At 41.7% G+C, this 26810-nt stretch overlaps 1 protein-coding gene across 3 annotated transcripts; it reads right to left on the reverse strand.

The window, feature by feature from the left end:
* Positions 1-1380: 1380 nt before the first annotated feature.
* Positions 1381-26768, reverse strand: pigx (phosphatidylinositol glycan anchor biosynthesis, class X). Of its 3 annotated transcripts, XM_078410624.1 has the most exons (7): positions 26657-26768; positions 21102-21180; positions 19556-19688; positions 18579-18792; positions 11936-12036; positions 10801-10972; positions 1381-1507 (listed from the first exon to the last, which is right to left on the reverse strand). In XM_078410624.1, the coding sequence occupies exons 1-6, from the start codon at positions 26745-26747 to the stop codon at positions 10829-10831; spliced, it is 762 nt and encodes a 253-aa protein (XP_078266750.1). In that variant the 5' UTR covers positions 26748-26768; the 3' UTR covers positions 1381-1507; positions 10801-10828. The 3 variants fall into 3 exon arrangements, with proteins under 3 accessions (XP_078266750.1, XP_078266751.1, XP_078266749.1); XM_078410623.1 differs by lacking the exon at positions 1381-1507 and having other exon boundaries at positions 6816-10972; XM_078410625.1 differs by lacking the exons at positions 1381-1507; positions 11936-12036 and having other exon boundaries at positions 6813-10972.
* Between the last annotated feature and the right edge of the window lie 42 nt (positions 26769-26810).

The following is a 26810-nucleotide window of genomic DNA, read 5'->3' on the forward strand; positions in this document are numbered from 1 at the left end:
ATGGAGGTAAATGGATCGCATGTAGGCAGAGGAGGTAAGTTGAACTTGACATTATGTTGAGCAAGTTGTGGGCCAAAAGGGCTGTTGCTGTGTTGTACTGTTCAATGTTCACCTGCCAGGGGCCAGTTTCCTGACACCGTTTAACTCACTTTGGTTCCATTTTAAACGTACTTATTTAACTGGGAAAAAATATTATAACGTGTAATATCTATTAAAAAAAACACATTAAAGATGTATCTGGGTACATATGAATGACATCCAAAAGTTAAGAAAATTGACTAATCCAACACCACCAAAGTCTCATGCATGCTGGATTTTTTTGAGTGTTTTGAGCTACACTTAATTTTTTAATATTTCCTGCATCCAAAATGGATAATTTCCATTTTTCCTGCATTATTCTCCATTTTCCAGATATCTGCTCCCTTGTCCATATCTGCTTGTACCCCCTTTATGTCTTTCCACAGCCTGTCATCAAGTCAAAAGTGTTTAGTTATCATATAACACCCGGACCAAAATGAGATTCTTACTTGCTGCAGCTTTACAGGCATATAAAAAGCAACAACACAACAAATGAATATACAATAAATTATGTTATATTAGGTATACTGGACATGTACATACGTTAGTTTGCACCATCAGTGTCTGGCTGTTGTATCTTATCACATCTGAAAATCTAAGTATAACATACCCACCAGTTCCCCTTTATTCACAGCATGTGTTACTTCTTCCTCGCACTTCAATTAAGTAGTCAAACACAATTTCCTTTCACAAACCATACAGACTTTTCTTGATTACCTCAAATTTTTGAACATTTGATCATTTCTAACATTTGTCATAGGGAAAAATATTAAACATTGGTTTAAGTTTCTTTTTTGTTATAGAGTCATACAGCGTGGAAACAAGCCTCAGCCCAACTTGCCCATACCCACAACATACCTTAACTACAATAGTCCCATTTGCCTGCATTTGGCCCATATCCCCCAAAACCTATCCTCCCCATCATCATCATATCATATCATATATATACAGCGCGGAAACAGGCCTTTTCGGCCCACCAAGTCCGCGCCGCCCAGCGATCCCCGCACATTAACACTATCCTACACCCACTAGGGACAATTTTTTACATTTACCCAGTCAATTAACCTACATACCTGTACGTCTTTGGACGTCATGTACCCATGTACATGTACGTCATGTACCCATGTACATGTACGTCATGTACTCATGTACATGTACGTCATGTACCCATGTACATGTACGTCATGTACCCATCCAGACTTTTTAAACCCCCTGTGGTTTCTACTGCTTCTACTCTTCAACCACATACTTATTAATACTCAATACTACAGGCACATATCCTCCTGTCAGTACTTATCTTTGGCGCCATCTTATCTTGTGCGGCTTCCAGCTCAGTTTTCAGTCCTGATGCAGGGTCTCAACCCGAAACATAGACTCTCCCTTTGCCTCCGCGGATACTGCCTGACCCGCTGAGCTCCTCCTGGAGTTCCTCCAAGATTTCCGCATTTGGGAAATGAAAATTTGAAACAACAATTACTTTTACCCTGGGACACGAAGTTGAGATATAAACATAATATGAGGATGCCAGTTAAATCTTTTAAAAAGATTTCTCAGTTATCTTAAGATTAAACAGAATTTAGAAGTTAACTACATGATAAACATTAGAAACCTTTTTTTCCCGCTGATAGGTTGTCAACACAGTTAAGAAATAAGATAATGACTGCCCATGTCTGTTTCGTAATGTCTCTAGTGTTTTGCAAGGGAAGGAAAGCATCTTTGTATGATTTGCTACTGACTGAGCACAGTTGCCATTGCAATGTATTTCAATGCAACGGTATGAAAATACCATACCCTCTTAAAGCACGCAGAAATTCAAATCAATGTAGCAAGAAGTTGCCTCACACGATAAAACCAAGTAATTTGATGGAAAGGTTACTTTGACAAGTAGCTGTTCTTAATGGAGTTAAAAATGCTTATAAATTCAGTTGCAAGATTAATTTCGTTAATTTTTCATATTAAAATATGCAATGAGCTATACAAAATACACTAACTCTCAGGTAAATGCATTAAAGACACATAAAATGAAGACTGGGCAGCCAATATACTATATTTGAACTGCAAAGAGCAAATTCTGTCCGAAAATAAGGACTGTGATGTGGGCCAGCTTCCCAGTTGCGATATTGTGGAGTCTGAGGCAAATTTACAATTTTCAAATTAATATTTGCTTGATTGACAATTTTTGGGGGGGAATTTGTTTACTGCTGACATCATCATTGTGTCCTGCCACATGACCACTCCACACACTGATTGTAGGATCTGGTGTGTGACAAGCTCACTGGAGATTACCCAGTGGGGTATATCGCTGCCACTCAGCAGAGAATGGACAGTGGCCTGGATGATCTGCACCACTGTTACTCTCTGGGGTCAGTTATGTTAAATGGGCTAAAGAGTTCAGAAAATTCTGGAAATATACAGCAGGTACAACAGCAACTGTAGAAAGAAAAGAAGGGTCAATGCTCATCGGAACTGGTAAAATGAGAAAACAAATTAGTTTTATGAGATAGATTAGTTAGAGATGGATAGGAATATTTTTATCGTACCCTTCTTTCCCCCACCTCTACATTCAAAACATGTGGGATCCCTCCACCAATACTGCTCGACCAGCAGAGCAGATATTTGTTTCCCCATTTTCCAGTATTTGCAGCCTCTTGCGTCTTTTTGTTTTCTCACTTTCCCGGTTCTGATGGTCTTTCAATTTTAAATGCTTACTATTTCTCTCTTCACAGACGCTGCCTAACCTGAATATTTTCAGCACATTCCGGTTTTACTTCAGATTTTCAACATATTGGGGGGGGCTGGGTATGGGCACTCTAACCTACATTAGTGAGCAGATTAAATCATTCAAGGGATACAAACATTTCAATAACAAGTGAAAAATGTTCGGTCAAAGGACAAAATTCAGTAATAACCATCAAATGGAACTAGCATAACAATTCCAAAACACCAGCAATGTTAAACTCCTGACCTTCGCAACACGATAACCTGGTTATCGTTGGATGCAAATTACTAGATATGCAGGCCAGATTTTACAAAGACTAGGGACGCATTTATTTGCATGAAAATAAGGCAAGCTAGATTTCTGTTAGTTCTTGTAGGACATAGAAACATAGAAAATAGGTGCAGGAGGAGGCCATTTGGCCCTTCGAGCCAGCACCAACATTCATTGTGATCATGGCTGATCATCCACAATCAGTAACCTGTGTGTACCTTCACCCCATATCCCCTGATTCCACTAGCCCCTGGAGCTCTATCTAACTCTCTTTTAAATTCATCCAGTGAATTGGCCTCCACTGCCTTCTGTGGCAGAGAATTCCACAAGTTTACAGCTCTCCGAGTGAAAAAGTTTCTTCTCACCTCAGTTTTAAATGGCCTCCCCTTTATTCTTAGACTGTGGCCCCTGGTTCTGGACTCCCCCAACATTGGGAACACTTTTCCTGCATCTAGTTTGTCCAGTCCTTTTATAATTTTATACGTCTCTATAAGATCCCCTCTCATCCTTCTAAACTCCAGTGAATACAAGCCCAGTCTTTCCAATCTTTCCTCATATGACAGTCCTGCCATCCCAGGGATTAACCTCGTGAACCTATGCTGCACTGCCTCAATAGCAAGGACTTCCTTTCTCAAATTAGGAGACCAAAACTGCACACAATACTCTAGACGTGTTCTCATCAAGGCCCTATATAACTGCAGAAAGACCTCTTTGCTCCTTAATTCAAATCCTCTCCTTATGAAGGCCATGCCATTAGCTTTCTTCACTGCCTGCTGTACCTGCACACTTACTTTCAGTGACTGGTGTACAAGAACACCCAGGTCTCATTGCACTTCCTCTTTTTCCTAATCTGACACCATTGATATAATAATCTGCCTCCTTGTTTTTGCCGCCAAAGTGGATAACCTCACATTTATCTACATTATACTGCATCTGCCATGCATCTGCCCACTCACTCAACCTGTCCAAGTCACCCTGCAACCTCCTAACATCCTCTTCGCAGTTCACACCGCCACCCAGCTTTGTGTCATCTGCAAACTTGCAGGTGTTACTTCTAATTCCATCATCCAAATCATTAATATATATTGTAAATAGTTGCGGCACTCCACTCGCCACAGCCTGCCATTCTGACAGGGACCCGTTTATTCCTATTCTTGCTTCCTGTCTGCCAACCAATTATCCATGTCAATACCCTCCCCCCAATACTATGTGCACTAATTTTGCTCACCAACCTCCCATGGGACCTTAGCAAAGGCTTTCTGAAAGTCTAGATACATTACATCCATTTTACTTGTCGCATCCTCAAAAATTCCAGAAGATTAGTCAAGCAGGATTTCCCCTTCATAAATTCATGCTGATTTGGATCAATCCCTTTACTGCTATCCAAATGTGCAGTTATTACCTCTTTAATAATTGACTCCAGCATCTTCCCCACCACCAATGTCAGGCTAACTGGTCTATAATTCCCCGTTTTCTCTCCCGCTCCCTTCTTGAAAAGTGGGATAACATTAGCGACCCTCCAATCCACAGGAACTGATCCTGAATCTATTGAACATTGGAAAATGATCACCCAATGCATCCACTTCACAAAATGCTGGAGTAACTCAGCAGGTCAGGCAGCATCTCAGGAGAGAAGGAATGGGTGACGTTTTGGGTCAAGACCTTTCTTCAGACTGAAGAAGGGTCTCGACCCGAAACGTCACCCATTACTTCTCTCCTGAGATGCTGCCTGACCTGCTGAGTTACTCCAGCATTTTGTGAAATAAATACCTTTGATTTGTACCAGCATCTGCAGTTATTTTCTTACACCAATGCATCCACGAATTCTAGAGCCACCACCTTGAGTACCCTGGGATGCAGACCATCAGGCCCTGGGGATTTATCAGCCTTCAGTCCTATCAGTATACTCGATACTATTTCTCGCGTAATGCTAATTTCTTTCAGTTTCTCGGTCTCCCTACATCCTCTGTCCTCTAGTACATCTGAGAGTTTGTTTGTGTCTTTCTTAGTGAAGACAGATCCGAAGTACCTGTTCAACTCTTCTGCCATTTCCTTGTTACCCATAATAATTTCACCCGTTTCTGCCTTCAAAGGACCCACATTTGTTTTTACTAATCGTTTTCTCTTAACATACCTAAAGAAGCTCTTACTGTCCTTCTTTATATTCTTGGCCAGCTTCCCCTAGTACTTCATCTTTTCAGCCCGTATTGCCATTTTTGTTATCTTCTGTTATCTTTTGATAGTTCCCCAATCCTCTGGCTTTCCACTACTCTTTGCTATGTTGTACATCTTTTCTTTTAGTTTTATTCCATCCCTAACTTCCCTTGTCAGCCACAGATACCACTTACTCCCCTTAGAATCTTTCTTCCTCTTTGGAATGAAATGATCCTGCATCTTCTGGATTATGCTCAGAAATTCCCACCATTGCTGTTCCACTGTCATTCCTGCTAGGATCCTTTTCCAGTCGACCTTGGCCAATACCTTTGGTGTAACAATCTCGCTGTAGATCTTGTCCAGGAACACAATATACACCTAATAGGATATGTAATTTGATCCTGAGTAATTCAACTTTTTAATTGTGCAGACAAAGCATGGTTTGGCTTGGAAACTAGTGCTCACAATACTTAGTTCATAGAATACAGATTATTTGCATAGCAGAAACCAAAAGAAAAATCAAAATTCACAACCCAAGAATCACAAGCATGCAGAGTACTTGAGGGCAATTGGCTACGGAGAAAATTGAACATGTAAGGTGTGAGATGCAAATGTGAGTGCTCACAATCACGATGCTCGAGACAATCTAGAGAAACAAGTATTTTATTTGCAAGTCTGCAGAGTTGGGTGCCTTCCCTCTCAAGACACACCGAGGTCGGGAAAATCCCTTCTTTTTATTCACTTCACTTTACAATTGTCACACCTTAAATTCCTCCCCCCTGGACTCCTTCCAATCGGAGCACTGAGGTGCACAATCTAACGACACCGCCCCTGTTGCCTCCCACATCATACATCGCATGTGCATTTAAATGAGGCATCTTGTCATGCGGGGCGTTTTTGCAATATTCATTTATCTTATTGGGCAGGCGCAGTACAGAGTAGTTCATGCCCTCTCTCCTAGTTCTTTGGATATCTTGCCCTCTCTCCTAGTGCTCTGGTTATCTTGCCCTCTCTCCTAGTTCTTTGGATATCTTTCCCTTATCCTTGGAATGTCACCATTTGTTCTTGCGGTTATTATCTAGCCGAGCACTGTCGGGTCAGCTATTTCTCATGGTCCTTAGTTTAATTCAATTATCCCTTTTTACCTCTCTCTCACATAAGGGGAAAAAACTTAAGTCATGATGTTGGTGCACGATGAGTCAAGATGCATAGAAATGATGCATAAACAAAAAAATTGGAACATGAGCAGACAAGATTACTTTATTCAGTTCTTCTAGGAAATTCTAATAGTAAAGAAGCCAAAGGAAATGCAGATGCTGGAATCTAGAACAAAAACTGAACACTGGAAGAATACAGTGCGTCAAACAGTATCTACGGAGACAAAAGACAAGCTGACATTTCATGTTGAGACCCTGCATCAGGCCTGAGAAGGGTGGAAGGTGTGTATGGATCAGGAGGGGGCGGGGGGGGGGGGGGGGGGGGGGGGCAGGGAGAAGAGAGACGGGTAGGTGGTAGGTATAACCAGATGAGGAAGGGGCGACCTCTCAGTATTCAGCCTCCTCCATTACTATGGTGAGGCTAAACACAAATTGGAAAAGCAATATCTCATTGCTTCAACCCAATGGTATGTATATTGAATTTTCCAATTTCAGGTAACTCACACCCCTGATGCTTTCCTCCCACATATATTCACATATTTACCTTGGTCTCTGCTTCCTTTGTTCATTCATCCCACCACCTGGTTCCATTTGTCCATCATCCCTCCCCATCTGCTTTCACCTTTTGCTTACCAGCCTCTATTTCAGCCCATACTGCCAAATACTGGCAATCTTTTCTGTTCCCTCTCAACTTTGATTTAGGATCTTGATCCAAAATGTTGACCTTTTGTCTCCGCAGATGGTGCTTGACCAACTAAGTTTCAACATTCTGTTTTTGTTCAAGTAGTAGAGTTGTGCAGTGCAAATTTAGCAGATTTTCTGCTCAAAGTCACAGACATGCAAATGTAGAGTTGGAAACCACTGACTGCATCAGAAAATGATTGGTTCAGGTGGCTCCACTTTATCCTCAGGGAGGGAGGATATGCATTATTTTCTTGTGACAGGTGTCGTTGCCTTAGAAAGGCAGCCACCATCATCAGAGACAAACACCATCCTGGCCACAATCTCATTTCACACCTGGCATTTTGAAGAAGGTATAGGAGTCTGAAAACTATAACATCCAAATTCAGGAGCAGCTTCTTCCCAACAACCATCAGGCTATTAAACCTCACAACCTCCAACTAAGTTCTGAACGACATAGACTTGGGGGCATTACTTTTGTCTTTGCACTATTATAGTTGGTTTGTTTTGTAGACACTGAACTTCTGTTTTGCAGTTTATTATGTTGTTTACAGAGTATTATGGTTAAATATATGTGGTGCTACAGCAAGTAAGAATTCCATTGTTCCATTTCGGGACATATGACGATAAAACACTCTTGACTCTCTTGATTTTCTTTTTTTGATTATCCATAGAAACTCCTGCAATAATTTTATATTTCTGGAAAGCTTTATCATGTTCTCCATCTCATACTCGGGTAGACTCCTTAGTCACCGGAGGAGTTGCTAATTAAACTAAACATTATAACCAACAGTGAATTAATTTTATCATGGAGGAAACCAATAATGAAGCAGTTAAGATGTCTAGACTGAGCACAGTCATAAATTGATACAACTCAGAAACAAACACTTCTGCCCAACTCATTCATCCCTACTCAAGTTAGTCTTGTTTGCCTGCAGGGGCCTATACCATTCTATACCTTTCCATGTACCTGTCAAAGTGTCATTTAAACATTATAATTGTACCCTACAGCTTCCTCTGGCAGTTTGTTCCACATACTCACCACATTCCATGAAAAATTTACCCCTCAGATCCATTTTAAATCTTTCCCCCTCTCACCTTAAACCTTTGTCCTCCAGTTTTTGACTTCCTTGCCCTGGGAAAAAGGCAGTGAGCTTTTTCCACCTTATCATGGCTTTGAGAAATTCTTGCAGAGCAGTACTCGGGCTCCAAGGATTTGCCTCCTATAACCACAGCCATTTTTCTTTGTGCTAGATTTGATACGATACAGGATTTCCCATCTCAACAGTGGTACTTGGGCTCCTTGATCTCACGCGATCGAAATACTGCTCAGTTCCAGATTTGTCCGTGTTTGGACCAAGGCTGCCAATGTGCATAGAAGCGAATTGTTCTTAGGAACGCAGACTTTGTATCAGTGAGCATATTTGTCGGCAAGAGCTGATAAATGTACTGCTGACACCTTGCATCATGTTAGTGACAACTGAAGATGGAACATGAATTCACTTATTTCTTGATAATACCTGGCGTGGCACTTCTGATGCTGTAGATAAGAACGACAGCCAATGCAGATAGTTTGTGGTGGAATACAATTCTCATATTTATTTTTTCATATTTCATATTTCAGATACAGCGAGGAAACAGGCCTTTTCGGCCCACCAAGTCCGCACCGCCCAGTGATCCCCGCACACTAACACTATCCTACACACACTAGGGACAATTTTTTACATTTACCCAGTCAATTAACCTACGTCTTTGGAGTGTGGGAGGAAACCGAAGATCTCGGAGAAAACCCACGCAGGTCACGGGGAGAACGTACAAACTCCTTACAGTACAGCACCCGTAGTCAGGATTGAACCTGAGTCTCCGGCGCTGCATTCGCTGTAAAGCAGCAACTCTAGCGCTGCGCTACAATGTAGCCCTTGATCCAGCACTTCATGTTTATAAAGTTAAACCATTGTAGGTGTCTTAAAATTATTCGATGAGGCATCTTGGTGAAACAATACAGGATGTTCTCAGTGTGGTTACAGCACATCGAGTCATACACTACGGAAATGGTGAAGTAAAATGATTGCATCTTTCCAAGCTAAGCTGTTCCAGTCAACCACAAAAATACATCAACTAGTTATGGAGCAGGTTGCCCATGAAAGGAACGTAACTTGAACTCATCACCACTGCTCACTTTGGGTCTGTTTTTCATAACCAAGGAACAAAAGCAAGGTAATTCTCAGTCAAATGCTGCCTGACCCGCTGAGTTACTCTGCATGTTCTATCCCTTTTTGTAAACCAGCATCTGCAGTTCCTTGTTTCTACTACTTGTTTCCACTATTCTAAAAATATGTTGGGGAATTATTCTTGTATTCAGAACAATATTTATCCCTCATAAAACATTACTGGATGGATGGAATGGAATACTTTATTGTCACATGTGACAGGGCACAGTGAAATTCTTTGCTTGCATACCCAATGTATACAAATAGCGGCCACCTACAGTGCAGACAAAGTTAGAAAGCACGCCGGCTCCTTTTGTTCTCTCCCCCCCACAGCGGTTCCCCCACACCACATTCTCCATGTTCATCCAGGAGGCATCTAGCCCGCGACGCCTCGATATAATGACGCCTGAAACATTGCGCCTGAAAACAATAGCTTGTTGTTTTTAATCACACTATCAGTTGTAAGAGCATACATGTGCAACTCGGCTCCACATTACAAGAAGAATCACATTTCAAAAGTACTTCAATAGTAAAATGTTTTGAGGTGTCTTTAAATCATGAATATTTGTCTGGAAATGGAACTTTATCCCAATCTAATGTTTCCATGATGGCTTCCTGAGAAAAGTTAGAGGAATTCGAGGTCTCTTTCCACAAGCAGAGGTTACAGTTGAGTAAGTACAAGCTGTGCAATCATTATAAAGAAATCTCAAGGCCAACACACTTCTTGCATTCAGACACCCATCAGCAGCAGGTCTGCTTTCCCACGAAATTTGAGGGATTTGGTGATTAGTATAAATTATTTCATAATATGGATATTTTGAGAAAACAAGAGAAAAGTACACAAATACATTGTCTGAGAGAATGGTGGAAGTATATTCACCTGTAATATTCAGAACACCTGTATAAATTCTCAGAAGGAATACTTACAGTCTGGGGATAGAGCTCCAATTTTGCCAGAGTTTGGACTTAATATTCCTAGTATTTTTGCTCAAAATCGTATCCAATGAAAAATAGAGCAAGGGAGAGTAAAGTTATAGGAACTGGTACATACACACACACAACTGTAAGTTCATTTGTAGAAAAAAACTATTACAATGTGGTACGCACAATTAATCGATTCTGTACACCCATTGGGAAATCTTCTCAATGGAAGCAGAAGTCAAAGAAGTCTAAGGGGTCCGACCCGAAAATCATCCTATTCCTTATCTCCAGAGATGCTGCCTGACCCACCATGATAGTCCAGCAATTTCTGTCTATCTTCAGTGTAAACCAGCATCTGCAGTTTGTTGCAACCTACACATGTTATATTCTAAATTGCCCCTTTAAAGTAATGCAGCCAGACTTGTTCAAAGTTTTCTGTATGTAAAAATGTATGTTAAAAAAAAGTATGTAAAAATGTGTCATCACAAAAGCCGCAAAGATCTCGGAGGTCATTAAACCACAGTATCTATGACAACCCATTACTTTCATAGCCAAATCCACAGTAACTCAGTTGAAGCCATTCCAGTAATAGCCAGGATGGTACCTTCACCTTTTAACAGCTTTCCATTGCTTTTATGTTAGGATTCAAACTGGCCATATTTCCATACACCTTTCAAAAGTAGAGTGCAGCACAAAATGGTAGCCAGTAATGTTGCAGCAGTCACAATCAATGCATGCTTCTTCTGCCCGACAGGAACCTGCAGTGTTAAGATTTCTCCAACCTGCAAAGAGACAGAATTATGAGATATTGTAATGTCAACAAAGAAGCAATTCTGCAGTTTGTTAATCAGCTAATTGGAAGCAATTACATAATTGTACTGAATATCCATTCTCACAAATCTCAAATTCTATTCTTTTCCCACCGTGCAAGAAAATCTATTTGTTTTAGACACAACTGCAAACTATGTTTACTGTACAAAAAGTTTACAATATAAAAATAAATTTTCAAATTACAATTCCCTCTAAAGAGTTTTATTTGATGGGAGCAGAAATCAGAAAATCAGGCCCAATGCGTGATGCTCATAATTTTAAGGGAAGGAGGCCTGCAAATCTGGGGCAGCACGATAATATCTGCCGAGATGTTTAGTATCTATACCATAAGACAGGGAAAATATGGTCCAGTCTACCGCTATACTGGTACATTATCCAACAAAGAATTATTAAAAAGTAGAAGTATAAAACTTTTCTATTGCTGTGAACCAGGTACATATATCCAGTAAATATCCTTTCTGTAGGAACTCTAGATGCTGGTTTAAACCGAAATAGACACAACCTGCGTTTACCACCAAATATGTTAAAAGTTGCTTTATAAATAGTTTAGCATTTAACTCAGCAAGTGTGAACAGATAGCTTTATGAGACAACAGTGTGTTTCAAGAATCTCGGCATGTTCTCAACACCAAAAGGACTGAATGAAGGAATACCATGAATAGATGGACCCGACATCTAAACCTCTTCTCTTGCCTGAAACAATCAAATGCTGTAAGGTATGCAATAAAAGCAGTATCATTTTGGATTGTGAAGTTAAAAATATATTATTGCTCACACGATACATGCCATAAATGCCATAAAACTGTGAACATTTCTATTCTAGAGGGCCGATAGAAAATACATTCTCACGGAAATTACAGATTCATCCAATGAGATTCAGTGAGTAATATTTATCTGAAGATATTATCAACTTACATTCTGATAGGTAACATTCACCCATCGATAGGTACTGGGGTTTCTCAATGAGCAAGGAAGCTCAGACATACTGGGGTTCCAACTTGCCTGCACCAGATTATCTGAGAGAGGCAAGACGAGAGGATTCATGAGCTTGTACATGTGGCCTCAAAATGACAGAATTATTAAATGAGTATTTGATTTATTTTGAGCAAATAGCATATCAGAGGGAAGATGAGAACTAAAATGGCTGAGACCAAAACGCATAATTTTATGTTGAGTGTAAAGGAAAGCTTAAAAGAGGAATAATTAGGGACTTTAAGAATACTGAGTAATTTGAAATTTCTCTAAATTGCAATGCTCTAATAATAGGACTGGGGAATGACCAGTGGAAACCTAGCTTGCCACCAATGAAAACCAAAACTGGATCATTACAGTCGTTAGTCAAACATTAGTGGCATGGAAAAATTGGTATTAAAGATACAATTCCCCACAAATTCAGATTTAGATAAAATGGTCGGAAGCCACCAAGGGTCCCTTGAAGACAGAAGCAGGGGAATTTATTACGGGGAACAAAGAAATGGCAGACGAGTTAAACCGTTACTTTGGATCTGTCTTCACTGAGGAAGATACACACAATCTCCCAAATGTTCTAGGGGCCGGAGAACCTAGGGTGATGGAGGAACTGAAGGAAATCCACATTAGGCAGGAAATGGTTTTGGGTAGACTGATGGGACTGAAGGCTGATAAATCCCCAGGGCCTGATGGTCTGCATCCCAGGGTACTTAAGGAGGTGGCTCTAGAAATAGTGGAAGCATTGGAGATCATTTTCCAATGTTCTATAGATTCAGGATCAGTTCCTGTGGATTGGAGGATAGCAAATGTTATCCCACTTTTTAAGAAAGGAGGGAGAGAGAAAACGGGTATTTATAGACCAGTTAGTCTGACATCAGTGGTGGGGAAGATGCTGGAGTCAATTATAAAAGACGAAATTGCTGAGCATTTGGATAGCAGTAACAGGAACATTCCGAGTCAGCATGGATTTACGAAGGGGAAATCATGCTTGACAAATCTACTGGAATTTTTTGAGGATGTAACTAGGAAAATTGACAGGGGAGAGTCAGTGGATGTGGTGTACCTCGACTTTCAGAAAGCCTTCGACAAGGTCCCACATAGGAGATTAGTGGGCAAAATTAGGGCACATGGTATTGGGGGTAGGGTACTGACATGGATAGAAAATTGGTTGACAGACAGAAAGCAAAGAGTGGGGATAAATGGGTCCCTTTCGGAATGGCAGGCAGTGACCAGTGGGGTACTGCAAGGTTCGGTGCTGGGATCCCAGCTATTTACGATATACATTAATGACTTAGACGAAGGGATTAAAAGTACCATTAGCAAATTTGCAGATGATACTAAGCTGGGGGGTAGTGTGAATTGTGAGGAAGATGCAATAAGGCTGCAGGGTGACTTGGACAGGTTGTGTGAGTGGGCAGATACATGGCAGATGCAGTTTAATGTAGATAAGTGTGAGGTTATTCACTTTGGAAGTAAGAATAGAAAGGCAGATTATTATCTGAATGGTGTCAAGTTAGGAGGAGGGGGGAGTTCAACGAGATCTGGGTGTCCTAGTGCATCAGTCAATGAAAAGAAGCATGCAGGTACAGCAGGCAGTGAAGAAAGCCAATGGAATGTTGGCCTTCATAACAAGAGGAGTTGAGTATAGGAGCAAAGAGGTCCTTCTACAGTTGTACCGGGCCCTGGTGAGACCGCACCTGGAGTACTGTGTGCAGTTTTGGTCTCCAAATTTGAGGAAGGATATTCTTGCTATTGAGGGCGTGCAGCGTAGGTTCACTAGGTTAATTCCCGGAATGGCGGGACTGTCGTATGTTGAAAGGCTGGAGCGATTGGGCTTGTATACACTGGAATTTAGAAGGATGAGGGGGGATCTTATTGAAACATATAAGATAATTAGGGGATTGGACACATTAGAGGCAGGAAACATGTTCCCAATGTTGGGGGAGTCCAGAACAAGGGGCCACAGTTTAAGAATAAGGGGTAGGCCATTTAGAACGGAGATGAGGAAGAACTTTTTCAGTCAGAGAGTGGTGAAGGTGTGGAATTCTCTGCCTCAGAAGGCAGTGGAGGCCAGTTCGTTGGATGCTTTCAAGAGAGAGCTGGATAGAGCTCTTAAGGATAGCGGAGTGAGGGGGTATGGGGAGAAGGCAAGAACGGGGTACTGATTGAGAGTGATCAGCCATGATCGCATTGAATTGCGGTGCTGGCTCGAAGGGCTGAATGGCCTACTCCTGCACCTATTGTCTATTGTCTATAATATAGTTTCATCGGCTGCTGCAAGCATCCATATTTGTACCACATAACATAAACTAAAATTATAAACAGATCTAGCAGATATTAAAAAAGACTGACAAAGTACTCTATAAATTATTAGACAAAGGTAAATTGTGAGAAGGGTATAGCAGAGATGCAATGGAGTGAATTTTGATCATTGTCTCTAGAACGCTGGAGGTTGCTATGAGACCTGATGGATGTAAATAGTTAGGGCAAACATAGTTAGGCAGAGGGAGGTAGACAGTCAGAATCTTATTCCCAGGAATGAAAAATCAATTACTAGAGGGCATTGCTTTAAGGTGAGAGGGGCAAAGTTTAAAGAAGATGTACTGGGCAAGTTTTTTTTAATAGTCGGTGGTGAGCGCCTGGACCATGCTGCCAAGGGTGGTGGTTGATGCAGACATGATAGTGCACATTCCAAACTACCCTTGAGCCAAGTGGCCAGAGAGAACATCTGAAGGCAGTTACTGGTCGACCACATTTCTGCAGCTCTGTGATAAAATACTGGCCAGAAAGAACATGGACATAAGATTTTGTTCCCTGAAAGGATGTTAATATATCAGTTAGGTTTTGGAAACAACTTGGAAGTTAAATTGTCTCCAATACTAATACCAGCTTTATGTTCCAGAATGTAATTAGCTGAATTTAAATGCCCCGTTAGATTTGTACTAATAGACAATAGGTGCAGGAGTAGGCCATTCAGCCCTTCGAGCCAGCACCGCCATTCAATGCGATCATGGCTGATCACTCTCAATCAGTACCCCGTTCCTGCCTTCTCCCCATACCCCCTCACTCCGCTATCCTTAAGAGCTCTATCCAGCTCTCTCTTGAAAGCATCCAACGAACTGGCCTCCACTGCCTTCTGAGGCAGAGAATTCCACACCTTCATCACCCTCTGACTGAAAAAGTTCTTCCTCATCTCCGTTCTAAATGGCCTACCCCTTATTCTTAAACTGTGGCCCCTTGTTCTGGACTCCCCCAACATTGGGAACATGTTATCTGCCTCTAATGTGTCCAATCCCCTAATTATCTTATATGTTTCAATAAGATCCCCCCTCATCCTTCTAAATTCCAGTTTATACAAGCCCAATCGCTCCAGCCTTTCAACATACGACAGTCCCGCCATTCCGGGAATTAACCTAGTGAACCTACGCTGCACGCCCTCCATAGCAAGAATATCCTTCCTCAAATTTGGAGACCAAAACTGCACACAGTACTCCAGGTGCGGTCTCACCAGGGCCCGGTACAACTGTAGAAGGACCTCTTTGCTCCTATACTCAACTCCTCTTGTTACGAAGGCCAACATTCCATTGGCTTTCTTCACTGCCTGCTGTACCTGCATGCTTCCTTTCATTGACTGATGCACTAGGACACCCAGATCTCGTTGAACTCCCCCTCCTCCTAACTTGACACCATTCAGATAATAATCTGCCTTTCTATTCTTACTTCCAAAGTGAATAACCTCACACTTATCTACATTAAACTGCATCTGCCATGTATCCGCCCACTGACACAACCTGTCCAAGTCACCCTGCAGCCTTATTGCATCTTCCTCACAATTCGCACTACCCCCCAACTTAGTATCATCTGCAAATTTGCTAATGGTACTTTTAATCCCTTCGTCTAAGTCATTAATGTATATCGTAAATAGCTGGGGTCCCAGCACCGAACCTTGCGGTACCCCACTGGTCACTGCCTGCCATTCCGAAAGGGACCCATTTATCCCCACTCTTTGCTTTCTGTCTGTCAACCAATTTTCTATCCATGTCAGTACCCTACCCCCAATACCATGTGCCCTAATTTTGCCCACTAATCTCCTATGTGGGACCTTGTCGAAGGCTTTCTGAAAGTCGAGGTACACCACATCCACTGACTCTCCCTTGTCAATTTTCCTAGTTACATCCTCAAAAAATTCCAGTAGATTTGTCAAGCATGATTTCCCCTTCGTAAATCCATGCTGACTCGGAATGATCCCGTTACTGCTATCCAAATGCTCAGCAATTTCGTCTTTTATAATTGACTCCAGCATCTTCCCCACCACTGATGTCAGACTAACTGGTCTATAATTACCCGTTTTCTCTCTCCCTCCTTTCTTAAAAAGTGGGATAACATTTGCTATCCTCCAATCCACAGGAACTGATCCTGAATCTATAGAACATTGAAAAATGATCTCCAATGCTTCCACTATTTCTAGAGCCACCTCCTTAAGTACTCTGGGATGCAGACCATCAGGCCCTGGGGATTTATCAGCCTTCAGTCCCATCAGTCTACCCAAAACCATTTCCTGCCTAATGTGGATTTCCTTCAGTTCCTCCATCACCCTAGGTTCTCCGGCCCCTAGAACATTTGGGAGATTGTGTGTATCTTCCTCAGTGAAGACAGATCCAAAGTAACGGTTTAACTCGTCTGCCATTTCTTTGTTCCCCATAATAAATTCCCCTGCTTCTGTCTTCAAGGGACCCACATTTGCCTTGACTATTTCTTTCCTCTTCACATACCTAAAAAAACTTTTGCTATCCTCCTTTATATTATTGGCTAGTTTACCCTCGTACCTCATCTTTTCTCCCCGTATTGCCTTTTTAGTTAACTTTTGTTGCTCTTTAAAAGAGTCCCAATCCTCTGTCTTCCCACTCTTCTTTGCTATGTTATACTTCCTCTCCTTAATTTTTATGCTGTCCCTGACTTCCCTTGTCAGCCACAGGTGTCTCTTACTCCCCTTAGAGTCTTTCCACCTCTTTGGAATAAATTGATCCTGCAACCTCTGCATTATTCCCAGGAATACCTGCCATTGCTGTTCTACCGTCTTCCCTGCTAGGGCCTCCTTCCAGTCAATTTTGGCCAGCTCCTGCCTCATGCCTCTGTAATCCCCTTTGCTATACTGTAATACCGACACTTCCGATTTTCCCTTCTGCCTTTCCATTTGCAGAGTAAAACTTATCATGTTGTGATCACTGCCTCCTAATGGCTCTTTTACCTCTAGTCCCCTTATCAGATCAGGATCATTACACAACACTAAATCCAGAATTGCCTTCTCCCTGGTAGGCTCCAGTACAAGCTGTTCTAAGAATCCATCTCGAAGGCACTCTACAAACTCTCTTTCCTGGGGTCCATTTCCAACCTGATTTTCCCAGGCTACCTGCATGTTGAAATCTCCCATAACCACCGTAGCATTACATTTTTGACCCGCCAATTTTATCTCCTGATTCAACTTGCACCCTATGTCGAGGCTACTGTTTGGGGGCCTATAGATAACTCCCATTAGGGTCTTTTTACCCTTACAATTTCTCATTTCTATCCATACTGATTCAACATCTCCTGATTCTATGTCACCCCTTGCAAGGGAATGAATATCATTCCTTACCATCAGAGCAACCCCACCCCTTCTGCCCACCTGTCTGTCTTTTCTATACGTTGTGTACCCCTGAATATTCAGTTCCCAGCCCTGGTCCTCTTGTAGCCATGTCTCAGTGATCCCTACAACATCATACTTGCCCATGACTAACTGAGCCTCAAGCTCATCCACTTTATTTTTTATACTACGCGCATTTAAGTACAACACTTTAACTTCTGTATTTACCTCCCCTCTCACATCGTTCACAATTGGCCCTGCCCTTAATTTCTTTTCCCCTCTAGAACTTCTGTTCCCATTCTTCCGAGAGTCTTTTGCAATATCTCCTGTATTCCCTTTTACCTCATCTTCATATTCACAATTTGTTAACCCCTCCCCCCCACTACTTAGTTTAAAGCCACAGGTGTCACACTAGCAAACCTGCCTGCCAGAATGTTTGTCCCCCTGCTGTTAAGATGCAACCCGTCCCTTTTGTACAAGTCACCCCTAGCCCAGAAGAGATCCCAGTGGTCCAGAAATCTAAATCCCTGCTCTCTGCACCAGTCCCTCAGCCATAAATTCATACCCTCTATCTCTCTGTTCCTGGCCTCACCAGCACGAGGTACCGGTAGCAGTCCAGAGATAACCACCTTCGACGTCCTACTTCTCAGTGTTTTTCCCAACTCTCTAAACTCCCGCTGTAGCACCTCCTTCCTCTTCCGCCCGACGTCATTCGTGCCCACGTGCACAACGACTTCAGGTTGATCGCCTTCCCTCACTAGGATTTTCTGAAGCCGGTCTGTGATGTGTTGAACCGTGGCACCAGGGAGGCAACAGACCATCCTCGAGTCCCTCCTGCATCCTCAAGTCCCTCTTGCTTATATCACCAATTAAATTGCCTGATTGTCCAATACCCTAATGCCTCAGGATTGCCAGATAAGTAATTTTAACATCGAGGTCTACCCCTCACAAATAGTTCTTTGTTACCTCTCGGGCAGTGAATCATCAAGTGTGGATTTGTGAGGATCACCAATGTATTTGTTTCCTCCACATCAGTTGGACGATGGTATCGTACATGCACTGGGACTAAGCCAGTAAAATACCCAGGGTTGCTGGTGTTGGGATTGAGGTAGATGATAACCATGTGTGCAGTTGATAAATATTCTGGAGCTTCAATGTCGATCCTCTTCTGAACAAATATCTGCACAGCAATCACAAACGTTAAAAACCACCATTGGTTATGGGTACAATCAATAGCTAATCTTGTTGCTTAACATCTAACTTAACCGCTGTTAAAGCTAGGTTTACTGACGGTTCTCATAAGCGGAATCCTTATGTAACTTATTGAGTATTTTGTACTTAGAAACAGTTCTCCTGCTCAGAAGAAGATGATCAGGTGGTAATTTGCAGTCCAGCATCAATCATATTCCAATGGGGCCAGACTAGAACATTTCAATCTGATTTAGCACATGCGTGTCATTACTATGTCACCACCAAAACATAGCTTCAGATCAATGGTAAACCTCAATAAATATCAGCCACGAAATTGAGTGGCAAATGGTCCAAATAAATTCAAAGTTTCCTCGAGAACCCAACATTAAAATATGAAAACTTTGTATGACTGCTCTTATTGAAATTGTATTTGAAATACATTCTTGGTGGTACCTCATTTTTATGTTTTCAACATTAGGTCTGGAAATAATTGATGTGATTGCGAAAGACATATTATACAACAGAAGCTGAAGTTGATCTTGCCCAATGGTAAAATTGCAGTTTTGTTCTGTCCACTGCAGTGTTGCACTTAACAATTAATTATGTTGTTAACATTCTTAAAACATATGCCACTCCCTCGCCATTATACTTTATACTCTCTTAAGGGCAATGTATATAAAACTAACTAAGGGGTCACAATACTCATATTTATGTTCTCAGAACTGATAGATTAAAGATTAAATTTCTCATACCTTTGCATTATGTTCACGTAGTGACGCTAGCTCATATGGATCTACATAAAGCCCTCGGGGTAACTGCTCCTGGATCATAATGCAGCAGTCAGGGTGGGCACCATCACCAAGCCTAACGTCTATCACTAGCTCTCTATAAAATAGGAAACCAGTTCATTACAATGAAATTATTCATCAACACATGTCCCAAATTAAACATGAGAACAGGGCATGAAACATTATTTTGTTATGTTCCATTCCTTGCCTTGCAATTCTTTGACCCAGTGGATATAAAGATATCGTGAAATACTAAGTCATGCAAATCACGTGGCTGTGGGGGAGACAGAGAGAACAGAAAATGTCACAGTGGTACTCATTATTAATCAAGTCTCTTACATGTAGCCTACACAACCACATGAAAGCTAGTTATATCAGGATGGCTTTTGGACTGAGGAGCTCATTACTGACATACTCTTTCCTACAAGATTTTACTGGCTCTTTATCTACTGCTTAAAAGATATCATGGATCCAACGCCAAGTTCATTTTAGTCTTAATTACAAGTTCTACAAACTTAAAGATATAAGTGCAGAACCCACTGCTAGATTTATATAATGTCTTTCAAGATTTCAGGAGCTCCTAAGGGGTAGTTCAGTGGCACACAGCTCTCGCGACCTGGGTTTGATCCTGGCCTCTGTTGCCTTCTGTGGGGAGTTTATGCACTTGGCCTTTGTTATCTACTGATTTGCAGTCTGCTACTGGTGAGGTCTTGCCTGTACCCCATCATATTTTTTGAAAACAAATGTATCCATATGCACATGTATTTTGAGGGACTAGTCATGGTATGCTCAAATGTGTTGATCATTTCCTAGACCACTTGTTTCAAGTGGCTTCCTGATTTACATTGTTTTAATAGAGAGGAACACCTTGTAACTTCAAAACTAACTGGTGCTTGTAACCTTCAATGGAAATAGTTTGTTTAATATAATTTCCTTCCACGTATTTAAACATTTTAATAGGTTTATTAATGAGCGTTAATAATTTTAGAATATATTTGTCTTTTTCTTGGTGATGGTGGGGCGCGGGGAGAAATTGGACACAAGGGAAAAAGGCTCAGTGGTATCCATGTTGTTATAATCCACAACATGCCTTATCTCTTGTAGATAACAAGAAATGTGTATATGTTTGTATGTTCTTCATTTGTGTTTCCTCTCAGGTAATCTAGTTTCTTCCAAATATGTGTTGGTTGATAAGTTACTAGCCAATGAAAATCAATAAAACTTGAATATTTTTTACTTGTGTCCAATAACCATTGAAATTCATTCCACACACTAATCCCTGCTGTTTCAACCAAACACATCTAATTCAATACCAAATTGTAAAACTCATACGAGCTTACTCCATTGAGTAATTTATTTATATCCATCCATATAGTTTTTGGTCTTGAAATTATGTTGGATTACCCAAAGTTTTTTTAATTTTACAATTTTACTTAAAACATAGAATGCAAATACACATTAGCTGTGTGGCAAGGACATTAAAAAATATCTATATTGTTACAATCCATACCGATGAAACCCACTCTTGACAATACTTCTGTTCAGACTCACTGATTGTAGCCAGGATTTAGAGGTCAAGTGATTTCCACCTGCAGAAACAACAGTATATTCAGGATATTACAGCACAACAAGAATCCATTCGGAGCTTCAGTCAGTATTCAACACATGTAATTCAACAAGAAATAAATTTCAAATTTAACATATTCCAAACACACGATTTCACAGTTTCTGGAAGTTTCCGATCTACAATCCCTTCTCCCGGTACCCACAATAGTACTACTAAATTTTAAACACACTTCAATAATCCTAGATCTCCAGGAAAAGCATACCATATATATAGAGCAAACAACAGAATGGTGGCAGGGAAACCATTAAAAGGCAATTAAAGTTCTAAAAGTAGGCTTTATAAAGGGGAGCAAAATGTTACACATTCTATAGTGTTTTTCACAATTTCAGATATCCCAAATTGTTTTGCAACCAATTAACAACTTGAAAATCAGCTATGGCTCAATTTATGACAGGCTTGTTTCTGAAACTGAAAACTATTGTCCACAAATGAAACACAAGATACTTGGCTGACACTCCAGTGAAGGAATACTGCACTGGATGGAGGTATCATCTTTTGGAAGAGGCATTAAATGATGTCCTTCAACTTCTGGGTGTGTGTCAAGACTCTCTTGTCAGGAACAGTGTGAATATTTACTCACAATCTATCAACCTTTGCCTGACTGTTGACCATGTTCTGCTATACTTTCAGGTCTTGCTTCATTTTCTAAGTAACCAAAGCAGCCTAAGATGGCTAAGAGCCTAGGACATTGTCCTGAGGACACCTTTCAAGAACTATAGCCATCTTCCTTGAGTGATGTGTGGCTTCAGTCAGTAGAGTATACCTTTATTTTCACTAACTACAGTTTTGCCAAGGTTCAAATGCTGAAAAATTCTGCCTTGATGTCAAGGACCGTCACGCTCAACTCTTCAGCTCTGTGCTGTCTATATCAAGGCTGTGATAATGAATCGATTTTATGAGTGAAACCAGAAGTGACAAGGTTATTGATGAATAAATGCAGCTTGATGTCACTGCTTTTGGCATATTGCTGCCAAAAGATTGTTCTAAATTTTTGAAGATAAGAACAATACCACATTTCTCCTTCACAAAATAGTTCTTTGGACTTCCCTGCAGTCATCCTCACTAATGATTATCACTGAAACAAAACCCAAATATTTCCAATTGTGACAATCTACTGGTGTCAGCACTTAAAAATAAAAACCGTTGGCCCCATCTTAACTTTGTGGCTATTAGTCCAAAAGTAACAAAGGTCTAGACTGGATGTGATATTTCACCAATAAAAATGATAATGCAGAGGCAAAGTGCAGCAACATTTATGGTGGTGGAAATATGCAGATTTAATGTAGTGTAGAGAGATTGTCCAAGGCTCAACCATATCAAAAAATAAGTGACAACAGATTGCGAACAATCAAGTGTTTCAAATATTTAAAGGTTAACAATAGAAAGCGTGATCTGCCAACAGTCGCTGGTGTGAACTAAAGGTAAAGGCTTTGATTCCTAACAACTTATTTGGAAGCAATTTCTGCTTTTCCAGATATCAAACAATGTGCCAATTTAGAGTCAATGAAGGGGTCAAAATATGAAAGCAGTGGCTTAGAGCTCTGTATCTATGCACATGCAGAAACTGACACTGTGCTTTGCTAAGGAGCAGGACATAGATAAGAAATCGTAGAGGGATAAAGGTAACTCTCAGCATTGAAGCCACACAATATCTAACCCTTGTCATTTTGCAATTATATCAGATACAGTAAAAAAAGAGCTGACTTGCAGTACCTTTTCCAAAGGCGGCCTTCATGTAAAGAAAATGTTCATAGTGGCAACTAAATTGATAACAAAAGGAGAGTTTTAAAATAGTTGGGAAAAGTACTAAGGAGATAAGAGTTTTTCATGTGATGCGAATTAAGATCTGGAAGGCAGACTGGAAAGATGGTGGAACCAGGTTCAGCACTAACTTTCAAAATAAATGTATTTATTGCATACAACAAGGGAACAGGATAATGGCTCTTAGAAAATAAGTGCAATAATGTTATGCTTTTCATGATCTCATGATATCCTAAATTTTTGACAACCAATGAAATACCTTTGAAGTGCCGCAATTGCAACAAAGCTATTTCCTCACTGCAGATAGACACAAAAAGCTGGAGCAAATCTGCGGGACCTCACTGCATTTCCACACTGCAAGCAGGTTCTTATAGAACACAGAAAACTACAGCAGCTCAACTACAGGCCCTTTGGCTTACAATGTCTGTGCCAAACATGATGCAAAGACCAACGCTTATCTATCTGTACATAATCCAAAATCCTCCATTTCCCCCTACATATTCATAAGCCTATCCAAAAGTCTCTTGTATCACGTATGCCTGTACCACCAACCCAGTAGAATGTTCCACTTAGCCTTGGCTTCGCTCAAACAACTGTCTGTGGCAATGAATTCCACATATTCACCACCGTCTGCAAATTTCTCATCTCTTTTCTAAAGGTACATCCTTTTATTCTGAGGCGGTGCCCTCTGGTCTTAGATTATCCCACTGGTGGAAACATCCTCTCCACATCCACTCTATCCAGGTCTTTCACTGATTGCTAGGTCTCAATGAGATTTCCCCCCCCCCCCCCCCCCCCATCCCCGGGATCATTCACGTAAACGTCCTCTGGATCCTCTCCAAAGTCAGCACATCCCTCATCAGATATGGGGCCCCAAACTGCTCACAATACCCCAAATGCGGTCTGACCACTGAGGAAGATACACACAATCTCCCAAATGTTTTAGGGGCCGGAGAACCTAGGGTAATGGAGGAACTGAAGGAAATCCACATTAGGCAGGAAATGGTTTTGGGTAGACTGATGGGACTGAAGGCTGATAAATCCCCAGGGCCTGATGGTCTGCATCCCAGGGTACTTAAGGAGGTGGCTCTAGAAATAGTGGAAGCATTGGAGATCATTTTTCAATGTTCTATAGATTCAGGATCAGTTCCTGTGGATTGGAGGATAGCAAATGTTATCCCACTTTTTAAGAAAGGAGGGAGAGAGAAAACGGGTAATTATAGACCAGTTAGTCTGACATCAGTGGTGGGGAAGATGCTGGAGTCAATTATAAAAGACGAAATTGCTGAGCATTTGGATAGCAGTAACAGGAACATTCCGAGTCAGCATGGATTTACGAAGGGGAAATCATGCTTGACAAATCTACTGGAATTTTTTGAGGATGTAACTAGGAAAATTGACAGGGGAGAGTCAGTGGATGTGGTGTACCTCGACTTTCAGAAAGCCTTCGACAAGGTCCCACATAGGAGATTAGTGGGCAAAATTAGAGCACATGGTATTGGGGGTAGGTTACTGACATGGATAGAAAATTGGTTGACAGACAGAAAGCAAAGAGTGGGGATAAATGGGTCCCTTTCGGAATGGCAGGCAGTGGCCAGTTGGGTACCGCAAGGTTCGGTGCTGGGACCCCAGCTATTTACGATATACATTAATGATTTAAATGAAGGGATTAAAAGTACCATTAGCAAATTTGCAGATGATACTAAGTTGGGGGGTAGTGTGAATTGTGAGGAAGATGCAATAAGGCTGCAGGGTGACTTGGACAGGTTGTGTGAGTGGGCGGATACATGGCAGATGCAGTTTAATGTAGATAAGTGTGAGGTTATTCACTTTGGAAGTAAGAATAGAAAGGCAGATTATTATCTGAATGGTGTCAAGTTAGGAAGAGGGGATGTTCAACGAGATCTGGGTGTCCTAGTGCATCAGTCACTGAAAGGAAGCATGCAGGTACAGCAGGCAGTGAAGAAAGCCAATGGAATGTTGGCCTTCATAACAAGAGGAGTTGAGTATAGGAGCAAAGAGGTCCTTCTACAGTTGTACCGGGCCCTGGTGAGACCGCACCTGGAGTACTGTGTGCAGTTTTCGTCTCCAAATTTGAGGAAGGATATTCTTGCTATTGAGGGCGTGCAGCGTAGGTTCACTAGGTTAATTCCCGGAATGGCGGGACTGTCGTATGTTGAAAGGCTGGAGCAATTAGGCTTGTATACACTGGAATTTAGAAGGATGAGGGGGGATCTTATTGAAACATATAAGATAATTAGGGGATTGGACACATTAGAGGCAGGAAACATGTTCCCAATGTTGGGGGAGTCCAGAACAAGGGGCCACAGTTTAAGAATAAGGGGTAGGCCATTTAGAACGGAGATGAGGAAGAACTTTTTCAGTCAGAGAGTGGTGAATGTGTGGAATTCTCTGCCTCAGAAGGCAGTGGAGGCCAGTTCGTTGGATGCTTTCAAGAGAGAGCTGGATAGAGCTCTTAAGGATAGCGGAGTGAGGGGGTATGGGGAGAAGGCAGGAACGGGGTACTGATTGAGAGTGATCAGCCATGATCGCATTGAATGGCGGTGCTAGCTCGAAGGGCTGAATGGCCTACTCCTGCACCTATTGTCTATTGACCAGGGCCTTGTAAAGCCTCAGCATTACATCCCTACTTTTATATTCTAGTCCTCCCGAAATGAATGCTAACATTTCATTTGCGTTTCTTACTCCCGATTCAACCTGCAAATTAACCTATGTAGGAAAAAAACTGCAGATGCTGGTTTAAATCGAAGGTAGACGCAAAATGCTGGAGTAACTCAGCGGGTCAGGCAGCATCTCGGGAGAGAAGGAATGGGTGACGTTTCGGGTCGAGACCCTTCTCCATTCAATACATTAATGGGAGAGACCCATTCCTTCTGTCCCGAGATGCTGCCTGACCCGCTGAGTTACTCCTGCAAATTTGTCTACCTGCAAATTAACCTTTTGGGAGTCCTACACCAGCACTTCCAAGTCCATTTACACCTCCAATTTCACCATCCAACCCAACCCCTGCCACTCCACGTTATTAAATGAACTGCTGAAGAAAGCACAAATCATAATAGTTTAACGGTCTCTTGATCTGGGAATTGTGCTACGAGACTGGAAATTGGTAGATATCTCTTACGCCTGGGTAGTGGGAAAGCATCCACAAATCAACATCATTTCAGATGAAGCTACCAAAACATCTCTCCTCAGCGGCCTTACAACACGAGTATTATTTAAAATGTAGATGCCCAGCATTTAATATACACGAGCAGGACAACAGGCCGACCACACAATATTGAAGGCGCAGCAAGTTAATCAGCTCACCCCACTGACAGATTCACTGGGTGATCGGCAAGCTTGAACTCCAATTACAAGGACGATGAAGAGAGACACAAAATGCTGGAGTAACTCAGCGGGACAGGCAGCATCTCTGGAGAGAAGGAACGGGTCGAGATTCTGCTTCAGACCCGTAATGTCACCCATTCCTTCTATCCAGAGATGCTGTCTGTCCCGCTGTGAGTTACTCCAGCATTTTGTTGTCTACCTTCGGTGTAATCCGTCATCTGCAGTTCCTTCCTACACAAACAACGAATGCAGGGGGATCGCGAGAACAGATTTCATTACAGGCCGAGCCCCCTCCATCAGCCAGGGCGAGAACCTTCTCACGTCCTTACCCTGAGGCTGAGCAACACCCATGCAGATACATGCGACCAACAGCAGCAGCAACGCCGCCGCCCCCCGCACATCCATCGCATCGCATCGCATCGCCCGCCTCAGCAGAGGGCCTGCACGCGCAGCCGGCCTGATCTTTGCCTGAGAGCATTTCAA

The sequence above is a fragment of the Rhinoraja longicauda genome, chromosome 13, assembly GCF_053455715.1.
Source record: "Rhinoraja longicauda isolate Sanriku21f chromosome 13, sRhiLon1.1, whole genome shotgun sequence".
NCBI lineage: Eukaryota > Metazoa > Chordata > Chondrichthyes > Rajiformes > Arhynchobatidae > Rhinoraja > Rhinoraja longicauda.

Excerpts from the sequence above, each read along its gene's own strand:
- pigx (XM_078410624.1), bottom strand. The coding sequence starts at position 26,747 with ATGCGATGCGATGCGATGGATGTGCGGGGGGCGGCGGCGTTGCTGCTG. Across the intron at positions 18,793-19,555 it reads TACGTGAACATAATGCAAAG|ATATTTGTTCAGAAGAGGAT; the intron begins GTATGAGAAATT and ends ATTGCTGTGCAG. Across the intron at positions 12,037-18,578 it reads GATGATTCACTGCCCGAGAG|ATAATCTGGTGCAGGCAAGT; the intron begins GTAACAAAGAAC and ends TGCCTCTCTCAG.